The sequence below is a fragment of the Oncorhynchus clarkii genome, chromosome 33, assembly GCF_045791955.1.
Source record: "Oncorhynchus clarkii lewisi isolate Uvic-CL-2024 chromosome 33, UVic_Ocla_1.0, whole genome shotgun sequence".
In the NCBI taxonomy this organism is placed as follows: Eukaryota; Metazoa; Chordata; class Actinopteri; order Salmoniformes; family Salmonidae; genus Oncorhynchus; species Oncorhynchus clarkii.
Window position 1 is genome coordinate 4,358,924 of NC_092179.1, and position 19,298 is coordinate 4,378,221.

General features: G+C 42.0%; 1 protein-coding gene across 5 annotated transcripts in view; it reads left to right on the top strand.

Annotated features, from left to right (window-relative positions):
- The window catches only part of LOC139392740 (Cbl proto-oncogene B, E3 ubiquitin protein ligase), a 165,091-nt gene that overhangs the window by 93,802 nt on the left and 51,991 nt on the right, over positions 1–19,298 (top strand). For all 5 annotated transcript variants that reach the window (XM_071140955.1, XM_071140953.1, XM_071140958.1 and 2 more), the window contains 2 exons: positions 1,009–1,140; positions 8,818–9,021. In XM_071140955.1, the coding sequence (XP_070997056.1) occupies positions 1,009–1,140; positions 8,818–9,021 (336 nt within the window). The remainder of the gene's footprint in view (positions 1–1,008; positions 1,141–8,817; positions 9,022–19,298) is intronic.

Sequence of the window (19,298 nt, forward strand, 5' to 3'; positions counted from 1 at the left end):
AACGTTAGCTTGAAATGAAACCACTTTCTGTCAAAATTAGAAAACGTTTAATATCTGAAAATGTAACGTTAGCTAGCTAACGCTAGACTTTCTTACCTGAATGCATCATCGTGCATGGATGTGTCTCCCTGTCAGGAATGCCATATCACGGTTGCCCTTAGTTTGAAGATGAAATATGGAGACAGGTGTTTCCTCCATCTCTTTAGCTATCATGCTATAATTCCACTGATTTCAAAACTTGAACCTCCAGAAAGTGGACGCCACACTTATGCAGCTCCACTACACAATACATTTGTAAAAAAGCCGCGTTCGACTGGATTACCAACACAGACTGACAAGCTTTTATGGCAGACCAATCCGAACTCCTCTCTCGGTATGTCCAGCCCACTCATTATCTCAGCCAATCATGGCTAGTGGGAAGGTCGCTAATGTTTTCTATGGCTAAACCAACAAGGCTTGTAATTTAACAATTGTATTCATATTTACAGATGGCATATGAGTTTGTTAGTAAGGCACATGAACGTTCACATGTTCAAGAAGGCATTTCTGCCCCAAAAACGCATTTTGATTAAAAAAACATTTTTTACGTTCAAACGGCTCTCCTGTTAAGTCGTAACATGCGACATATGCCTAGTTTCCTGAATCGGTGTGTCCAAACTTTTGACTGGTACTGTATGTAAATGTGATATTTCCGTTGTTTTTCTTATTATAATTTCGCAAAAAAGTCCCAATTTTTTTTTTGCTTTGTCATTATGGGGTATTGTGTGTAGATTGATGAGGGGAAAAAACAATTGAATCCATTTTAGTGTACGGCTGTAACGTAACAAAATGTGGAAAAAGTCGAGCAGTCTGAATACTTTCCCGAATGCACTATACATCTCACTTGACTCAAATTCACTTCCTTTAATTCAAATTCAATTAACATTCTGCTTCATGTGTGACCAATTCTTATTTTAATTCATGAGTTGTGTGTGCTGCCTCATAACTGACCCCTCTTTGGTCCTAAAGGAGCAGTACGAGCTCTACTGCGAGATGGGCTCCACCTTCCAGCTGTGCAAGATCTGCGCAGAGAACGACAAGGATGTAAAAATCGAGCCCTGCGGACACCTCATGTGCACCTCCTGCTTGACTGCCTGGCAGGTAATCAAATAAAATGTTGACGGTGCATTGCAGAGTGTATTTTGTCATTGTGAGTAGGGTTTGAATCTCAGGTTTACATGACAGGGATGGATCATGTTACACTAGCACAATCTATCTTGGCATTGCATGCGTGCCAATTGCTAGGCTAGTGCACAGAAAACCAAACAGCCTTTCCCGTATTTGTTCGATTGAGCCACAATTTATTTCAGCATCTGTGGTGCAAACAAGGCATTTCTGTGTTTCCACTGTTAATGCTTTTCCAAAAGTGTTCTTCATGTCTACTTAGTTGTCATGACTTTCCCTTCTGGGTGAGGATCAGAGAGAGCCCCCCCCCCCCCCTCCAACAGAGAGGAAGTTGGGGAAGTAGGGGAAGTTGGCCAATACCTTGCAGGAACTCTCTTTCCCACTTTGCAGAAATGGAAGTTAAAAATCCCATTGTTACAGCAGAGAGATTTTGCAGTAGTGTAACATCAAAAGGTTGGACATTGAAACAATATTTCTTACCTAATTAATGTGGGAAATGGATGGTGGGGTCCAAACAATAATAATGTCAAACCAGTTGTTGTTTGGTGATATCATTAAAAATGTTATAACGGAAACATTGTAACTTTAAGAGCTTTCACAATATACATGTCAGAGTCACATCTAAATGTTATAAAACTTATATGATTAAATATGAAACTATTGTTGAGAAGATGTGATTTTAGCCTTCTAGAAAAGATAATGGTTTTTCATATAGACTTTGCCAAGTTAGTAACCATGCCCACGAGAGCACAGACATTGTGGCAACTTAGCCACCCCGGATCCGGGATCATGAATACAGACTCAAGCTCATTACCATAACGCAACGTTAACTATTCATGAAAATCGCAAATGAAATGAAATAAATATGCTAGCTCTCAAGCTTAGCCTTTTGTTAACAACACTGTCATCTCAGATTTTCAAAATATGCTTCTCAACCATAGGAAAACAATCATTTGTGTAACAGTAGCTAGCTAGCGTAGCATTTAACGTTAGCATTAGCATTAGCATTCAGCAGGCAACATTTTCACAAAAACCAGAAAAGCATTCAAATAAAATAATTTACCTTTGAAGAACTTCAGATGTTTTCAATGAGGAGACTCTGTTAGATAGCAAATGTTCAGTTTTTCCTGAAAGATTATTTGTTTAGGAGAAATGGCTCCGTTTGGTGCGTCACGTTTGGCTACCCAAAAAAACTTTTTCCCAAATTAACTCCATAATATCGACTGAAACATGGCAAACGTTGTTTAGAACCAATCCTCAAGGTGTTTTTCACATATCTCTTCGATGATATATCGTTCGTGGAAGTGTGCTTTCTGTCCTGAATCCCAGGAGAAAATGACCGCAACTGAAGATTACGCACCAATTTAGACAAAGGACACCGGGCGGACCCCTGGAAAATGTAGTCTCTTATGGCCAATCTTCCAATGATATGCCTACAAATACGTCACAATGCTGCAGACATCTTGAAGAAACGACAGAAAGCGCAGGCTCGTTCCTGGTGCATTCACAGCCATATAAGGAGACATTGGAAAACAGAGCTTCAGAAATTCTGCTCATTTCATGTTTGAAGTTTCATCTTGGTTTCGCCTGTAGCATGAGTTCTGTGGCACTCACAGATAATATTTTTGCAGTTTTGGAAACGTTAGACTGTTTTCTTTCCAAAGCTGTCAATTATATGCATAGTCGAGCATCTTTTCGTGACAAAATATTGCGCTTAAAACGGGCACGTTTTTTTATCCAATAATGAAATAGCGCCCCCATAGACTCAACAGGTTAATGGAACCGCCCTCCAAAGCGAGTGCTTAAAAGGACTAGCTGAAGAATTAACATATTAGACCAAAACATGCCGGGTTGCTGCCGGTGAGGACAGTGGTCATAGCTGTAACCTGAATAATCAACCATTTAGACCAGTACATGGCCAGGTTGCTACTGGGGTGTAAAATGGTTAGACTCTACCAAACCAGAAAATGGTAAGACCCTCAAACTCTCGACTTAAGAAGATAAAGACTACATCGGAAAATTCAGTCTGCAGCTGTTTAAGTACTTTAGTCTAGTAAACTCAACTGAGGACCACCGCGTGTGTACCTTTGAAGGATCCATTCTAAGGAAGACGAGAAAATAAGAACATTTTCCGATCAAACGACCATTAGTATATCAGGTGCTTCAGTAGGTGCTAGTGATTAACATGGGTAACCGGAATCCCGGGACTGTCCCGGTAACACTCTTTACATTTCCCGAAAAAATAAAATGACAAGATCTGAGAAATTACAAAAACAATTATCCAATGTCAGCACTAATGCAGGCCCTACACAACATGCGCAACCTCAGATTAGCAACAAATAAAAGAGCACATTATCCAAACAGCTTTTTGCATGGAAACCTTTTACATCACACAAAGTCGCCATAAATTCAAAGCGCATGCATAGTTGACAATGGCGGACTGCACACGCGACCCAAATGCAATTAATAAATCCTACAGGGAACCCCTCTTTGAGCTGTCATTGTGAATCTTCAGGCAGTCACACATTTGATAGGCCTATGCACAATTCACTGTCACATGAAGTCTGTTATCAATTCAGAGAGTCATGAGGGAAAATTCTATCTTCTCCTGTCCTAGAGTCTAGGCTATTTTCCTATCCAGTCCCAAAATCTTGACTCATGTCTCGCATGAAAATCCTGACTTTATTATGTAATCCATAGGTTGCATTATCAGAGCACGTCTCTCGTGTATGCCTGTCAAAATACCGCTATAACTATTTCCACTCTTCATCTCCCAGTTATTCGTGAGCTGATCTGCTATCTGTATAATCATCAACTCGATTTAGCCAAATATAGGAGATATTCTGTAATTCGTTGGAGGTTATCTAGCAAGTTTAGCAACTTTGGTCTTTTCACTTTCGTTTGACTGAGTAAGAATGACTATACAACGCTATACTCGGAGTGCGCTCTTGTGCATTGAGATAGCCTACTGCTGAAATGCGCTGCCGAACAAAGATAGTTACTCTATCATTAGTAAATACTGTTTAATTTGATCTGAAATCTGTACAGCCAAGCCGACAGGGTGGCACAGCGCCCCTCTTATCTGGGGAGAACCCTGGCATAGTGACCATATCTTGATTTTAAACGCTTTAAATGGGCACTTCCAGGATAACTATGAATTATTACCGGTATTGAAACTTGGTAGATTTTCTTGAAAATATTCATCCTTAGTAGGTGGTACATCTGCAGATAAAGCAAAACCCTGCTTGAATGGAACATTGGTGTGTGTGTGTGTGTGTGTGTGTGTGTGTGTGTGTGTGTGTGTGTGTGTGTGTGTGTGTATCAGATGGGACGGCAATGTGTGTATGTTTGTAATTACTGTCCTAATAAGTCTCTATTGGCCTCCTCCCGTAGTGGGACATCTGTGCTGCTTTTCCCAAGTAAACAATCTATTGTGTCATCTTATTGATATTCAGCAGAAACACAGACTTGCTTACAGGAGGTACTGTTTTGCACTGTTGGGTGTCATATATGTGTTATGGATTCATTTGTTTATTTCTTTCAGCGATGTGTGTTAATAACCCTTTCATATTGGAGGTGGTCCTGATATACAGTAATTACAGATACACATCTATAGATACTGTACACATCACAAACAGACAGCTATGTATCATGTGCAAATACTGTAATATAAACCTATGAACTTGGTAATGCAGGAGATACAGAGACACATAAGAAATGATCTTGGGCACAGTTAGTTTTTGTTCTGTTTTAGTACACAAGCCTTACCCATCTCCTCCCTGTATGTAGGGCCCTATAAAAATCCGCTTTACAAAGAATGCGGACAGAATCACGGAATCCAGACATTAAAAACGGAATTCGACAATACTGAAAAATGTATTGAACTCAAAAGTGGTGTCCTGGAGTAGTTTAAGCATTGTTGTGGACTTAGAACATCTAATTTTGTTTTTCTATTAAAAAAGTGTGATTTTGAGAGCGAATATCTGAAAAAACAAAGAGAAACAGAGAAAATATTCACCCAATTTTATAGGGCCCTATGTATGGTTGATGTCAAGTTAGTGATGGTTTTAGAATGGTAGAATGGCTTAGCCCATCCCTTAATATTTCTCTGTCTATTGCTCCACCAGTGATTCCCATGGCTCCATCTGAAGTGGGCCCAAGGGCACGTATCTGTGTGTATGTGTGTGTGTGTGTGTGTCTTTGTCAGCGCAGTGATGTCAGGTGTGGGCCGTGTAAGTCATAGAGGGAACCTCCGTTCTCTCTATTTTATGACTAACTGAAAACCCCAGATATGTTCCAGTTGAGTCAAAAACGGGGGGGTTCCCTCGTCACATTAACCTACTCAACAAGGACTTCTGGTACTACTTATTATTTAAAAAAGTTCAAACATCTGCCATTACTCAAAGATTCTTGATCACATCCTGTTATTTGAACTTAAGAAAGTTTCTTAAGGCAGAAGGGGTGGGCCCTGGGGGGATTTGAATGGCCATTCTGTTTTTTGGAAAGGACGTGTTTGCGGGGCTTCTCTTCTGTTGTGATCAGATGTGGTTGTTTTTGGCCAAGAGCGGTGATGCATATATTTTTACACAGTTACTGTAATGTACAGTATGTACATACATGGCTCTGCAACTCTGAATCTTCTGATTTGATTGATCAGATTAATATCTAACCTAGGACCAAAATGTACATGTCCAATGACTGGGATCGTCTGCATTTACTATACCTAGGGTTGCAAAATTCTGGGAACTTTCAATAAATTCCCTGGTTTTCCAGAAATCGTGATTGGAGGATTCTGGATTTCCTGCTTATTCCCGCCTGATTACTGAATTGTACACCTGATTGGTGTAAAAATTACCCAATTGTTATACTTGAGTAAAAGTAGAGATACCTTAATAGAAAATGACTCAAGTAAAAGTGAAAGTCACGCAGTAAAATCCTACTTGAATAAAAGTCTAAAAGTATTTGGTTTTAAATATACTTAAGTATTAAAAGTAAATGTAATTGCTAAAATATACTAAATTATCAAAGTAATAGTAAAAGTACAAATAATTTCACATTCCTTATGCTAAGCAAATCAGACTGCTCTATTTTCATTTTTTCTTTAAATTTAAGGATAGCCAGGGGCACACTTCAACACTTTGACAATCATTTACAAACAAAGCATGTGTGTTTAGTGAGTCCGCCAGATCAGAGGCAGTAGTGATGACCAGGGATGTTCTGTTGATAAGTGTGTAAATTAGACCATTTTCCGTCCCTGCTAAGCATTCGAAATGTAAGGATTACTTTTGGGTGTCAGAGAAAATGTATGGAGTAAAAAGTACACTATTTTCTTTAGGAATGTAGTGAAATAAAAGTTGTCAAAAATATAAATAGTAAAGTAAAGTACAGATTCTCCCCCCCCCCCCAAATACTTAAGTAGTCCTTTAACCTTTCTAGGGCAGGCGTTACGCTAGCGGAACCCCTCGACGACATTCCGCTGAAAAGGCAGTGCTCGAAATTCAAAAATATATTTTTTGAAATATGTAACTTTCACCCATTAACAAGTCCAATACAGAAAATGAAAGAAACTTCTTGTTAATCTACACATCGTGTCCAATTTCAAAAAGGCTTTACAGCGAAAGCACAACATATTATTTTTTTATTTTCAAGATGTCGATTATGTTAGGTCAGACCACACAGCCATTTTTCCAGCCAAAGATAGGAGTCACAAAAAGAAGAAATATAGATTAAATTAATCACTAACCTTTGATGATCTTCATCAGATGACACTCATAGGACATCATGTTACACAATACATGTATGTTTTGTTCAATAATATGCATATTTATATCCAAAAATCTCAGTTTACATTGGCGCGTTACGTTTAGTAATGTTTTGATTCCAAAACATCCAGTGATTTTATAGAAATACTCATAATAAACATTGATAAAAGTGTTATTCACAGAATTAAAGATAGACTTCTCCTTAATTCAACCGCTGTGTCAGATTTCAGAAAAACTTTAAGGAAAAACATAATCTGAGTACGGTGCTCAGAGCCCAATCCAGCCAAAGAAATATCCGCCATGTTGGAGTCAACAGAAGTTAGAAATAACATTATAAATATTCACTTAACTTTGATGATCTTCATCAGAATGCATTCTCAGGAATCCCAGTTCGACAATAAATGACTGATTTGTTCCATAAAGTTCCATAAAGTCCATAATTTATGTCCAAATAGCCACTTGTTGTTAGCGTGTTCAGCCCAGTAATCCATATTCATGAGGCGTGAGCACTTCGTCCAGACAAAAACTCGAAAAGTTCCGTTACAGGTCGTAGAAACAAGTCAAACGATGTATGGAATCAATCTTTAGGATGTTTTTAACATAAATCATCAAAAAGGTTCCAACCGGAGAATTCCATTGTCTGTAGAAAAGCACTGGAACGAGAGCCAACTCTGTCGGGAGCGCGCTTCACGAGCCTGAGACACTCTGCCAGACCCATGACTCAATCAGCTCCAATCGCCCCCTCCTTTATTGCAAAAGCCTGAAACAAGTTTCTAAAGACGGTTGACATCTAGTGGAAGCCTTAGGAAGTGCAGCTTGACCCCATAGACACTGTGTATTTGGTAGGCCAAGCTTTGAAAAACTACAAACCTTGGATTTTTCTCAGGTTTTCGCCTGCCATATGAGTTCTGTTATACTCACAGACATCATTCAAACAATTTTAGAGACTTCATAGTGTTTTCTATCCAAATATACTAATAATAATATACACATGTTAGCATCTGGGACTGAGTAGGAGGCAGTTCACTCTGGGCACGCTATTCATCCAGAAGTGAAAATGCTACCCCGTATCCCAGAATGGTTAAAGTATTTTTTCTTAAGTACTTACACCACTGGAATCCTCCAACCAGAATTTTGGCAAAACCAGGGAATCTATACTACCAGAAACAATGTGTTGCGTTGTCAGCCAATGCTGAATGTGTCTTTAGGGCTGCCTGCGTGAAATTTGTCCGTGGATGGACAGGCTCACGGGAGGCCAGTTTTTGAGGACAGGGGATTTTTCTGCAGTGTCAGTGAGCCTGACCAGCCTCCCACTCTAATTAGGATTGGTTTCCAAAAATGCTTTGATGCCTTTCGCAAGTCCCCAACCAGATATGTCTGCCACAATCAGGCTTTTGTTCTTGTTCTTCTTTGATTCACTAAAGTTGAAACAGAGGATAACCTCATCATGAAAGATGGAAGCCTTTTATTTATTTATTTTTAGTGCTGATTGTTTTCCTCTGCCATGTGAAATCTGTATTCGGGGCACTGAGGCTTGTAGATTGTCAAAATGGCTTCCTTCTTAATGTGTGTGCATGTCTTCACTTTACTCTGCCAGTGCTCTTTTTAAGGGGGGAATGGAAAGATGTCTTACCAAGGCCTACAGGTTCTTCTGAATGAAACCATGTGTCCCAGCTGTCTACAATTGCCTCTCTTGCTTTAGATCCCACAGTGTCCGTGCGTGTGTGTGTTGTATGCCTGAATGTGTATAGTTTCTGGGCATGTGCATGTGGGATTGCATTTATTTGAATGTTTGATTCATTTACTTACTTACTTATGTATGTAGGCCTATATACTACAGTGCATCTTTTAGCTGCAAATGTACTAAAGCTTGATGTGTGTTTCTCGACAGGAGTCGGACGGACAAGGGTGCCCTTTCTGCCGGTGTGAGATCAAAGGCACAGAGCCTATCATCGTGGACCCTTTTGACCCGCGCAACACAGGGGCTAAGTGCTTCTTCCTGGATGACTTTAGCTTGCCTATGCTCGACCTGGACGACCTGGACGAGGATAGAGAGGACTTTCTGGTCATGAACAGACTGGCCTCCATCAGGAAGGTACTTCACACTCTTAATTTACTATCACTTTTAGTCAATCATTATACTCCGTAATTGTGTGAATTCATTTATTCATTTGAAAAATATAAAATACATATAGAGTTGCCTCAGCCATGTGAGTACAACAAAATACACACATAAAACATTATAGAGGATTTAAAAATCAAGGTAGCGCTTCATAATAATTCCACGTAAATAAAGCATTTATAATGGATTAGTAAATCGTTTCTTTATCATGTATTAATCATTACTCCCACATTGGTAAATGCTAGTAGCGTAGTTATTCACACATAAACAACCTTTAAAGTATTTATGAATGATTCATAAGATCATTAATAAGATGTTTTATATAGGTCCTTACATTATAAACCATTTACTAACTAATCATTAGTCAAGTCTTTTTGTGTGGCCTCATCTAAAGTGTGGGATATTTTTAGTTGATAAATACTTTAAATCAAATCAAATTTTATTGGTCACACACACATGTTTATCAGATGTTTATGCGGGTGTAGCGAAATGCTTGTTTTCAATGACCAGTGTAATTTCATAAAAAAATATGGATATGCCATTGGTAGACATTCAAACAGTAACTGATGCTCCTAAAGGTCTCACAATGTCCCTTTGAACATATCAATGGTTAAACAATAAGCATACAATACAGATGATGTCTTTGTTTTTATTCCTAAACAGTCACACTGTTGTAATAGTGTGATTTGTAACTTCAGACACGCTTAATGCTGAGTAAAACAATGTTTTAGTCCAAAAATGCTAACATAAGTGTTTCTTGACTGTGACTTTTCTACCAAAACCAAAGTGTGGATTGCAGTCACTCTTTAGATCAGTCTAATCTTGGTTAACCCAGAACTAAAATATTGCGTCATTTGGTCAGCTGTATGATTAAGTTCTGGGTCCATACGTGTTAGAAACCTGGAGTTCCAGTTGGCAAAGTCTCCACCCACGCGAAGGGAAACTCGCAGCACCCTCTACCTTAATTGCATATCAGTAGTAATGAAGGAATAGAAATCCACTGGAGAAAACTGTCCAGCCCAGCCAGCTGTTGTGTGTAGGCTACATCTCTTTTCTGCGTTTTATGATCAGTTCAATTAGTTATTTAACTAGGCAAGTCAGTTAAGAACAAATTCTTATTTACAATGACGGCCTACCCCAGCCACACCCTCCACTAAACAAGACGACGCTGGGCAAATTGTGCGCCACCCATATGGAACTCCCAGTCACCGCCAGTTGTGATACAGCCCGGGATCGAACCTGGGTCTGTAGTGACGCCTCTAGCACTGCAATGCAGTGTCTTAGACCGCTGCTCCACTCAGGATCCCACACAGGTTGCTGGCTCGGACTCAGGTAGTACTCAGTAGTCAGGACAGGGCCATAGTAAACACCATTTTATTTATTTATTTATTTATTTATTTCACCTTTATTTAACCAGGTAGGCAAGTTGAGAACAAGTTCTCATTTACAATTGCGACCTGGCCAAGATAAAGCAAAGCAGTTCGACACATACAACGACACAGAGTTACACATGGAGTAAAACAAACATACAGTCAATAATACAGTATAAACAAGTCTATATACGATGTGAGCAAATGAGGTGAGATAAGGGAGGTAAAGGCAAAAAGGCCATGGTGGCAAAGTAAATACAATATAGCAAGTAAAACACTGGAATGGTAGATTTGCAATGGGAGAATGTGCAAAGTAGAAATAAAAATAATGGGGGTGGAAAGGAGCAAAATAAATAAATAAATTAAATACAGCAGGGAAAGAGGTAGTTGTTTGGGCTAAATTATAGGTGGGCTATGTACAGGTGCAGTAATCTGTGAGCTGCTCTGACAGTTGGTGCTTAAAGCTAGTGAGGGAGATAAGTGTTTCCAGTTTCAGAGATTTTTGTAGTTCGTTCCAGTCATTGGCAGCAGAGAACTGGAAGGAGAGGCGGCCAAAGAAAGAATTGGTTTTGGGGGTGACTAGAGAGATATACCTGCTGGAGCGTGTGCTACAGGTGGGAGATGCAATGGTGACCAGCGAGCTGAGATAATGGGGGACTTTACCTAGCAGGGTCTTGTAGATGACATGGAGCCAGTGGGTTTGGCGACGAGTATGAAGCGAGGGCCAGCCAACGAGAGCGTACAGGTCGCAATGGTGGGTTTGGTGACAAAACGGATTGCACTGTGATAGACTGCATCCAATTTGTTGAGTAGGGTATTGGAGGCTATTTTGTAAATGACATCGCCAAAGTCGAGGATTGGTAGAATGGTCAGTTTTACAAGGGTATGTTTGGCAGCATGAGTGAAGGATGCTTTGTTGCGAAATAGGAAGCCAATTCTAGATTTAACTTTGGATTGGAGATGTTTGATATGGGTCTGGAAGGAGAGTTTACAGTCTAACCAGACACCTAAGTATTTGTAGTTGTCCACGTATTCTAAGTCAGAGCCGTCCAGAGTAGTAATGTTGGACAGGCGGGTAGGTACAGGTAGCGATCGGTTGAAGAGCATGCATTTAGTTTTACTTGTATTTAAGAGCAATTGGAGGCCACGGAAGGAGAGTTGTATGGCATTGAAGCTTGCCTGGAGGGTTGTTAACACAGTGTCCAAAGAAGGGCCAGAAGTATACAGAATGGTGTCGTCTGCGTAGAGGTGGATCAGAGACTCACCAGCAGCAAGAGCGACCTCATTGATGTATACAGAGAAGAGAGTCGGTCCAAGAATTGAACCCTGTGGCACCCCCATAGAGACTGCCAGAGGTCTGGACAGCAGACCCTCCGATTTGACACACTGAACTCTATCAGAGAAGTAGTTGGTGAACCAGGCAAGGCAATCATTTGAACCACCCTCCATTGTCGCAATCACTTCAGCTGGTTAGAGGGGATGAGGCTCACACTGTTCTATGTCGATCCCTTCCATAGTTACCATCTGTTGTCACCTTCGCCATAACCTCGAGAGAGGAAAGACCAGAACAACAGCTTAGTTTAGGGCATTTCTGATTCAAGATATCCAGAAGAACTATTCACTGTCTGACAATATTACGTCTACCAATATTCTTAATACAAATGTCTAAGACAAATGTCAAAGAAAATAACAATACACAGTTGAAAATATTTTTGAAAATTGGCTTATATTCCCCTATCATCTTGGCGATCTCAATGCAGAGTTACAGGTCAGGGAGTTAGATGGCTAATCCTTAGGGAGAAATCCTGACCATCCAGCAGACCGAATCTGGTGAGATTTGTACTGAAGCAAGACAAAAAAAAATAAAAACACAACAACAACACAAAAACAAACCACAACAAAACAAACAAAACAATAACAGCAATACAATCATTGCCAAAAGTTTTGAGAATGACACAAATATTAATTTTCACAAAGTTTTCTGCTTCAGTGTCTTTAGATATTTTTGTCAGATGTTACTCCTTAATACTGAAGTATAATTACAAGCATTTCATACGTGTCAAAGGCTTTTATTGACAATTACATGAAGTTGATGCAAAGAGTCAATATTTGCAGTGTTGACCCTTCTTTTTCAAGTCCTCTGCAATCTGCCCTGGCATGCTGTCAATTAACTTCTGGCCCACATCCTGACTGATGGCAGCCCATTCTTGCATAATTAATTCTTGGAGTTTGTCAGAATTTGTGGGTTTTTGTTTGTCCACCCGCCTCTTGAGGATTGACCACAAGTTCTCAATGGGATTAAGGTCTGGGGAGTTTCCTGGCCATAGACCCAAAATATCAATATTTTGTTCCCTGAGTAACTTAGTTATCACTTTTGCCTTATGGCAAGGTGCTCCATCATGCTGGAAAAGGTATTGTTCGTCACCAAACTGTTCCTGGATGGTTGGGAGAAGTTACTCTCGGGGGATGTATTGGTACCATTCTTTATTCATGGCTGTGTTCTTAGGCAAAATTGTGAGTGAGCCTGCTCCCTTGGCTGAGAAGCTACCCGACACATGAATGGTCTCAGGATGCTTTACTGTTGGCATGACACAGGACTGATGGTAGTGCTCACCTTGTCTTCTCCGGACAAGCTTTTTTCTGGATGCCCCAAACAATCGGAAAGGGGATTCATCAGAGAAAATGACTTTACCCCAGTCCTCAGCAGTCCAATCCCTGTACCTTTTGCAGAATATCAGTCTGTCCCTGATGTTTTTCCTAGAGAGAAGTGGCTTCTTTGCTGCCCTTTTTGACACCAAGTCATCCTCCAAAAGTCTTTGCCTCACTGTACGTGCTATTCCTGAGCAAGCTTTTTACTGGTGGTGCCCCGATCCCACAGCTGAATCAACTTTAGGAGACGGTCCTGGTGCTTGCTGGACTTTCTTGGGCGCCCTGAAGCCTTCTTCACAACAATTGAACCACTCTCCTTGAAGTTCTTGATGATCCGATAAATGGTTGATTTAGGTGCAGTCTTACTGGCAGCAATATCCTTGCCTGTGAAGCCCTTTTTGTGCAAAGCAATAATGACGGCATGTGTTTCCTTCCAGGTAACCATGGTTGACAGAGGAAGAACAATGATTCCATGCACCACCCTCCTTTTGAAGCTCTCAGTATGTTATTCGAACTCAATCAGCATGACAGTGTGATCTCCAACCTTGTCCTCGTCAACACTCACACCTGTGTTAACGAGAGAATCACTGACATGATGTCAGCTGGCCCTTTTGTGGCAGGGCTGAAATGCAGTGGAAATGTTTTTTGGGGATTCAGTTAATCTGCATGGCAAAGGGAGACTCTGCAATTAATTGCAAATCATCAGATCAGTCTTCATAACATTCTGGAGTATATGCAAATTGCCATCATACAAACTGAGGCAGCAGACTTCATTCTCAAAACTTTTGGCCACGACTGTACACTTCTTCATATAAAACACGTTATCCTTTAGCCAATCAAGCTCTCTGTCTGTAAGGTTACCTGCTCTTGTCCACATGACATAGTCTCAGCACTGTCTGGTAACAATCCACATACCCAACAATCTGATTCTGTGGTACAGAGACATTACTAGCTATTTGTAAGAAAGTGTTTGACCTGCGGAAAACCTCAATCCATTTGGAGTAACTGTCAACCATTACCAACATATATGTGACCGGTTTCAGGAAACTATTTGTATGTTGCGGGTCACTACTTCACAGGAGAGCAGTTTGAACGTAGCTTTTTTTAAACAAAACATTTTTGGGGGGCAGAAATGCCTTCTCGAACATTTGAACTTCCATGTGTCTTAAAATACCTCATGGCGCACCGATCCCTTTACCCTTCATTTTCGTCAATATCCGCTGAATTGCAGAGCGCCAAATTCAAATTAAATTACTAAAAATATTAAATTTTCATGTAATCACAAGTGCAATATACCAAAACACAGCTTAGCTTGTTGTTAATCCACCAGATTGTCAGATTTCAAAAAAGCTTTACAGCGAAAGCAAACCAAGCGTTTATATGAGCACAACTCTCTCAGCAGACAAAACATTACAAACAGCTAGCAGCAAAGTAGATGCTCACGAAAGTCAGAAAAGCAATAAAATGAATCGCTTACCTTTGATGATCTTCAGATGTTTGCACTCACGAGATTCCCAGTTACACAATAAATGTTTGTTTTGTTCGATAAAGATTATTTTTATATCCAAAAACCTCCATTTGGTTGGTGCGTTTTGTTGAGTAATTCACAGGGGCGTGCAGGCCACGACGGGCAGAGGACAATTCCAAATAGTATCCGTAAAGTTTGTAGAAACATGTAAAACGTTTTTTATAATCAATCCTCAGGTTGTTTTTACAATAAATAATCGATAATATATCAACCGGACCGAAGCTTTTTTAATAGGAGAGAGAGAGAAAATGTCTGCTCCTAGCCCCTCGTCCTCGCAAAACTCTGGGGACACACAGCTATCCACTGACGCGATGTGATCATTCTCGCTAATTTTTCAGAATAAAAGCCTGAAACTATGTCTAAAGACTGTTCACACCATGTGGAAGCCATAGGGAAAGGAATCTGGTTGATATCCCTATAAATGGAGGGTAGGCATGCAATGGAACAGAGGTTTCAAAATAACAGCACTTCCTGGTTGGATTTTCCTCAGGTTTTTGCCTGCAATATCAGTTATGTTATACTCACAGACAATATTTTTACAGTTGTGGTAACTTTAGAGTGTTTTCTATCCTAATCTGCCATTTATATGCATATTCTAGCTTCTGGGCCTGAGAAATAGGCAGTTTCATTTGGGCACGTTTTTCATCCAAACATCAAAATACTGCCCCCTAGTCTCAAGAGGTTAATAACCAACTTGTATGCCATCTGTAAATACAAATAAAATTGTTAAATTACGAGCCTAGTTGGCAACCTTCCCGCTAGCCATGATTGGCTGAGATAATGAGTGGGCTGGACATGCCGAAAGATGAGTTTGGATTGGTCTGCCATATTGCACGCTTCTGTCTATTTGAGCTGGTCAGTATGTGTAGGTAATCCTGTCTAACGCTGCTTTTTTTATGTATCGCGTAGAAAAACTGCGTAAGTGTTGCTCTCCACTTTCTGAATTTTGAAATCAATGGAATTCGAGTACGATAGCTAAGGAGATGGAGAAAACACCTGTCTCCCGATTACATTTTATTTTTCACCTTTCTTTAACCAGGTAGGCTAGTTGAGAACAAGTTCTCATTTACAACTGCGACCTGGCCAAGATAAGACATAGCAGTGTGAACAGACAACAACACAGAGTTACACATGGAGTAAAAAATAAACAAGTCAATAACACAGTAGAAAAAAAAGAAGAAAAAAAGGAGTCTATATACATTGTGTGCAAATGGCATGAGGAGGTAGGCGAATAATTACAATTTAGCAGATTAACACTGGAGTGATAAATGATCAGATGGTCATGTGCAGGTAGAGATACTGGTGTGCAAAATAGCAGAAAAGTAAATAAATAAAAACAGTATGGGGATGAGGTAGGTAAATTGGGTGGGCTATTTATCGATGGACTATGTACAGCTGCAGCGATCGGTTAGCTGCTCAGATAGCAGATGTTTGAAGTTGGTGAGGGAGATAAGAGTCTCCAACTTCAACGATTTTTGCAATTCGTTCCAGTCACAGGCAGCAGAGAACTGGAAGGAAAGGCGGCCAAATGAGGTGTTGGCTTTAGGGATGATCAGTGAGATACACCTGCTGGAGCGCGTGCTACGGGTGGGTGTTGTCATCGTGACCAGTGAACTGAGATAAGGCGGAGCTTTACCTAGCATGGACTTATAGATGACCTGGAGCCAGTGGGTCTGGCGCCGAATATGTAGCGAGGGCCAGCGGACTAGACTGTACAGGTCACAGTGGTGGGTGGTATAAGGTGCTTTAGTAACAAAACGGATGGCACTGTGATAAACTGCATCCAGTTGCTGAGTAGAGTATTGGAAGCTATTTTGTAGACGACATCGCCGAAGTCGAGGATCGGTAGGATAGTCAGTTTTACTAGTGTAAGTTTGGCGGCGTGAGTGAAGGAGGCTTTGTTACGAAATAGAAAGCCGACAACAATTTGATTTTAGACAGATTTTTGTTTCACAACTACTTCAGGAGTTGAGACACGTCCTTCAGGAATTACATTTTCCGAAGAGAATTCGGTCAGAGAATCCACACACACCTGGGGTCCCATTCCCCTGATTAGAGGGACAGAAAGAAGTTGAAAAATAATGATACAAATAAAAGTAGTAACACCAAGAATATAATACACAAGAATGAAATGAAATTGTATTTGTCACATGCATCGTAAGCAACTTGTGTAGACTAAGCAACATGTGGGACTTCCCAACAATGCAGAGAGATAAATAAATAAAAAAATGAAAAAGGAATAAATGCACAACGAAGACTTTCCTATGTACACACCCATCCCAACAACAACTTGCCTATATACACACCCATCCCAACAACAACTTGCCTATGTACACACCCATCCCAACAACAACTTGCATATGTACACACCCATTCCAACGACAACTTGTCTATGTACACACCCATCCCAACGACAACTTGCCTATGTACACACCCATCCCAACGACAATTTGCCTATATACACACCCATCCCAACAACAACTTGCCTATGTACACATCCAACCCAACAACAACTTGCCTATGTACACACCCATTCCAACGACAACTTTCCTATGTACACACCCATTCCAACAACAACTTGCCTATGTACACACCCATCCCAACGACAACTTGCCTATGTACACACCCAACCCAACAACAACTTGCCTAAATACACACCCATTCCAACGGCAAATGGCCTATATACACACCCATCCCAACGACAGCTTGCCTATATACACACCCATCCCAACGACAAATTGCCTATATGCGCACCCATCCCAAAAGAGTTGGTGCAAAAAGAGTAAATTCAGATAGTCAGGGTAGCTATTTAACGAACTGTTCAGCGGTCTTATGGCTTGTGGGTAGAAACTTTTCAAGGTTCTGTTGGTTCCAGACTTGGTGCATCGGTACCCGCTTGCCCTGTGGTAGCAGAGAGAACAGTCTATGACTTGGGTGGCTGGGGTCTTTGACCATTTTTAGCACCTTTCTCTGACACTGATGAATGGAGCTGTATACAGGCAGTACCAGATCACTGTGCAGTGTGTGTGTGTCTATGTGTTGTGTCACTAAGCGTGTGTATGTTGTGCGTGTGTCACGCCCTGACCATAGAGAGCCTTTGTTTTTCTATGGTATAGTAGGTCAGGGCGTGACTGGGGGGTTTTCTAGTTACAGACGTGACAGAATATCCCATCAAACCAGGACCTAGCAGCGTGCCCAAAGAGTGAAGGATTTCTGGACATGGAAAGAAGTGATGGGGAGATGCGAAACCCTTCCTTGGCGACAGACGGAAGGAGATTATGGAGGACAGCGACGACGACAGGGTTCGCGGCTACAGAAAGCCCAAGGACAACCCCAAGTTTTTTTGGGGGGGGGGAATGGAGCTGGCAGCTGAGCAGAGGGAAGAGCCAGAGACTGTCAGGGAGGCAATGGCGTAGTTGGGAGAGAGTGAGGTGAGAGAGATGTTGTGCAAGTGTGTTCTGCTCAACATCTGACCAGAGGATCCAGTTAGCAGTCTGGTGCAACCTGTGCCGGTTCCACGCTTCTGGCCTCAAGTGCACCTCTCCAGTCCGGTACGTCATGTGTCTCCTCCTTGCACTCTCCCTGAAGTGCGTTTCCTCAGTCTGGTATGTCCTATGCCTGCTCCTCGCACTCTCCTTGAAGTGCGTGATCCCAGTCAGGTACGTCCTGTGCCTGCTCCTCGCACTCTCCTAGAAGTGTGTGTTCCCAGTCAGGTACATCCTGTGTCTGCTCCTCGCACTCTCCCTGAAGTGCGTGTCCCCAGTCAGGTACATCCTGTGCCTGCTCCCCGCACTCGCCCTGAAGTGCGTGTCACCAGTCTGGCGCCACCTGTGCTGGCTCCATGCACTAGGCCTCCAGTGCGCCTTCCCAGTCCGGTGCGTCCTGTCCCTGCTCCTCGCACTCGCCCTGAGGTGCGTGTCACCAGTCCGTTGCGACCTGTGCCGGCCCCACGCATCAGGCCTCCAGTGCGCCTCCCCAGTCCAGAGCTTCAAGCGACAGTCCCCAGTCCAGAGCTTCCGGCGACGGTTCCCAGTCCAGAGATTCCGGCGACGGTCCCCAGACCAGAGCTTCCGACGACGGTCCCCAGTCCAGAGCTTCCGGCGACGGTCCCCAGTCCAGAGTCCAGACCTCCTGCGACGGTCAACAGTACGGAACTTCCAGCTCCATGGCCGGAGCCTAACCCTGCGCCGATGCCCAGTCTAAGCCCGGCGTCCAGTCCAGCTCCAAGGTCAGAGTCTTCTTCTGCACCTAGGTCCAGTCCAGGCACAGTTTTCAGCCCGGGTCCATGGCTGGATCCATGGGATGAGCGGGTTCTTCGGCCCGTACCAGAGCCGCCCCCGATGCTGGCGGATCCGCGGGATGAGCGTGTTCTTCGTCCCACACCAGAGCCGCCCCCGATTCTGGCAGATCCGCGAGCTGAGCGGATTCTTCATCCTGCACCAGAGCCGCCCCCGATGCTTGCGGATCTGCCAGCACCAGAGCCGCCACCGATACTAATCACCCCCCTACCCTCCCCATTTGTTTCAGGTTTTGCGGCCGGAGTCCGCACCTTTGGGGGGGGGGCACTGTCACACCCTGACCACAGAATGCCTTTGTTTTTCTATGGTATAGTAGGTCAGGGCGTGACTGGGGGGTTTTCTAGTTATTATTTTCTATGTGGGGTTCTAGTTTAGTTTTTCTATGTTGGTGTTTGGTATGATTCC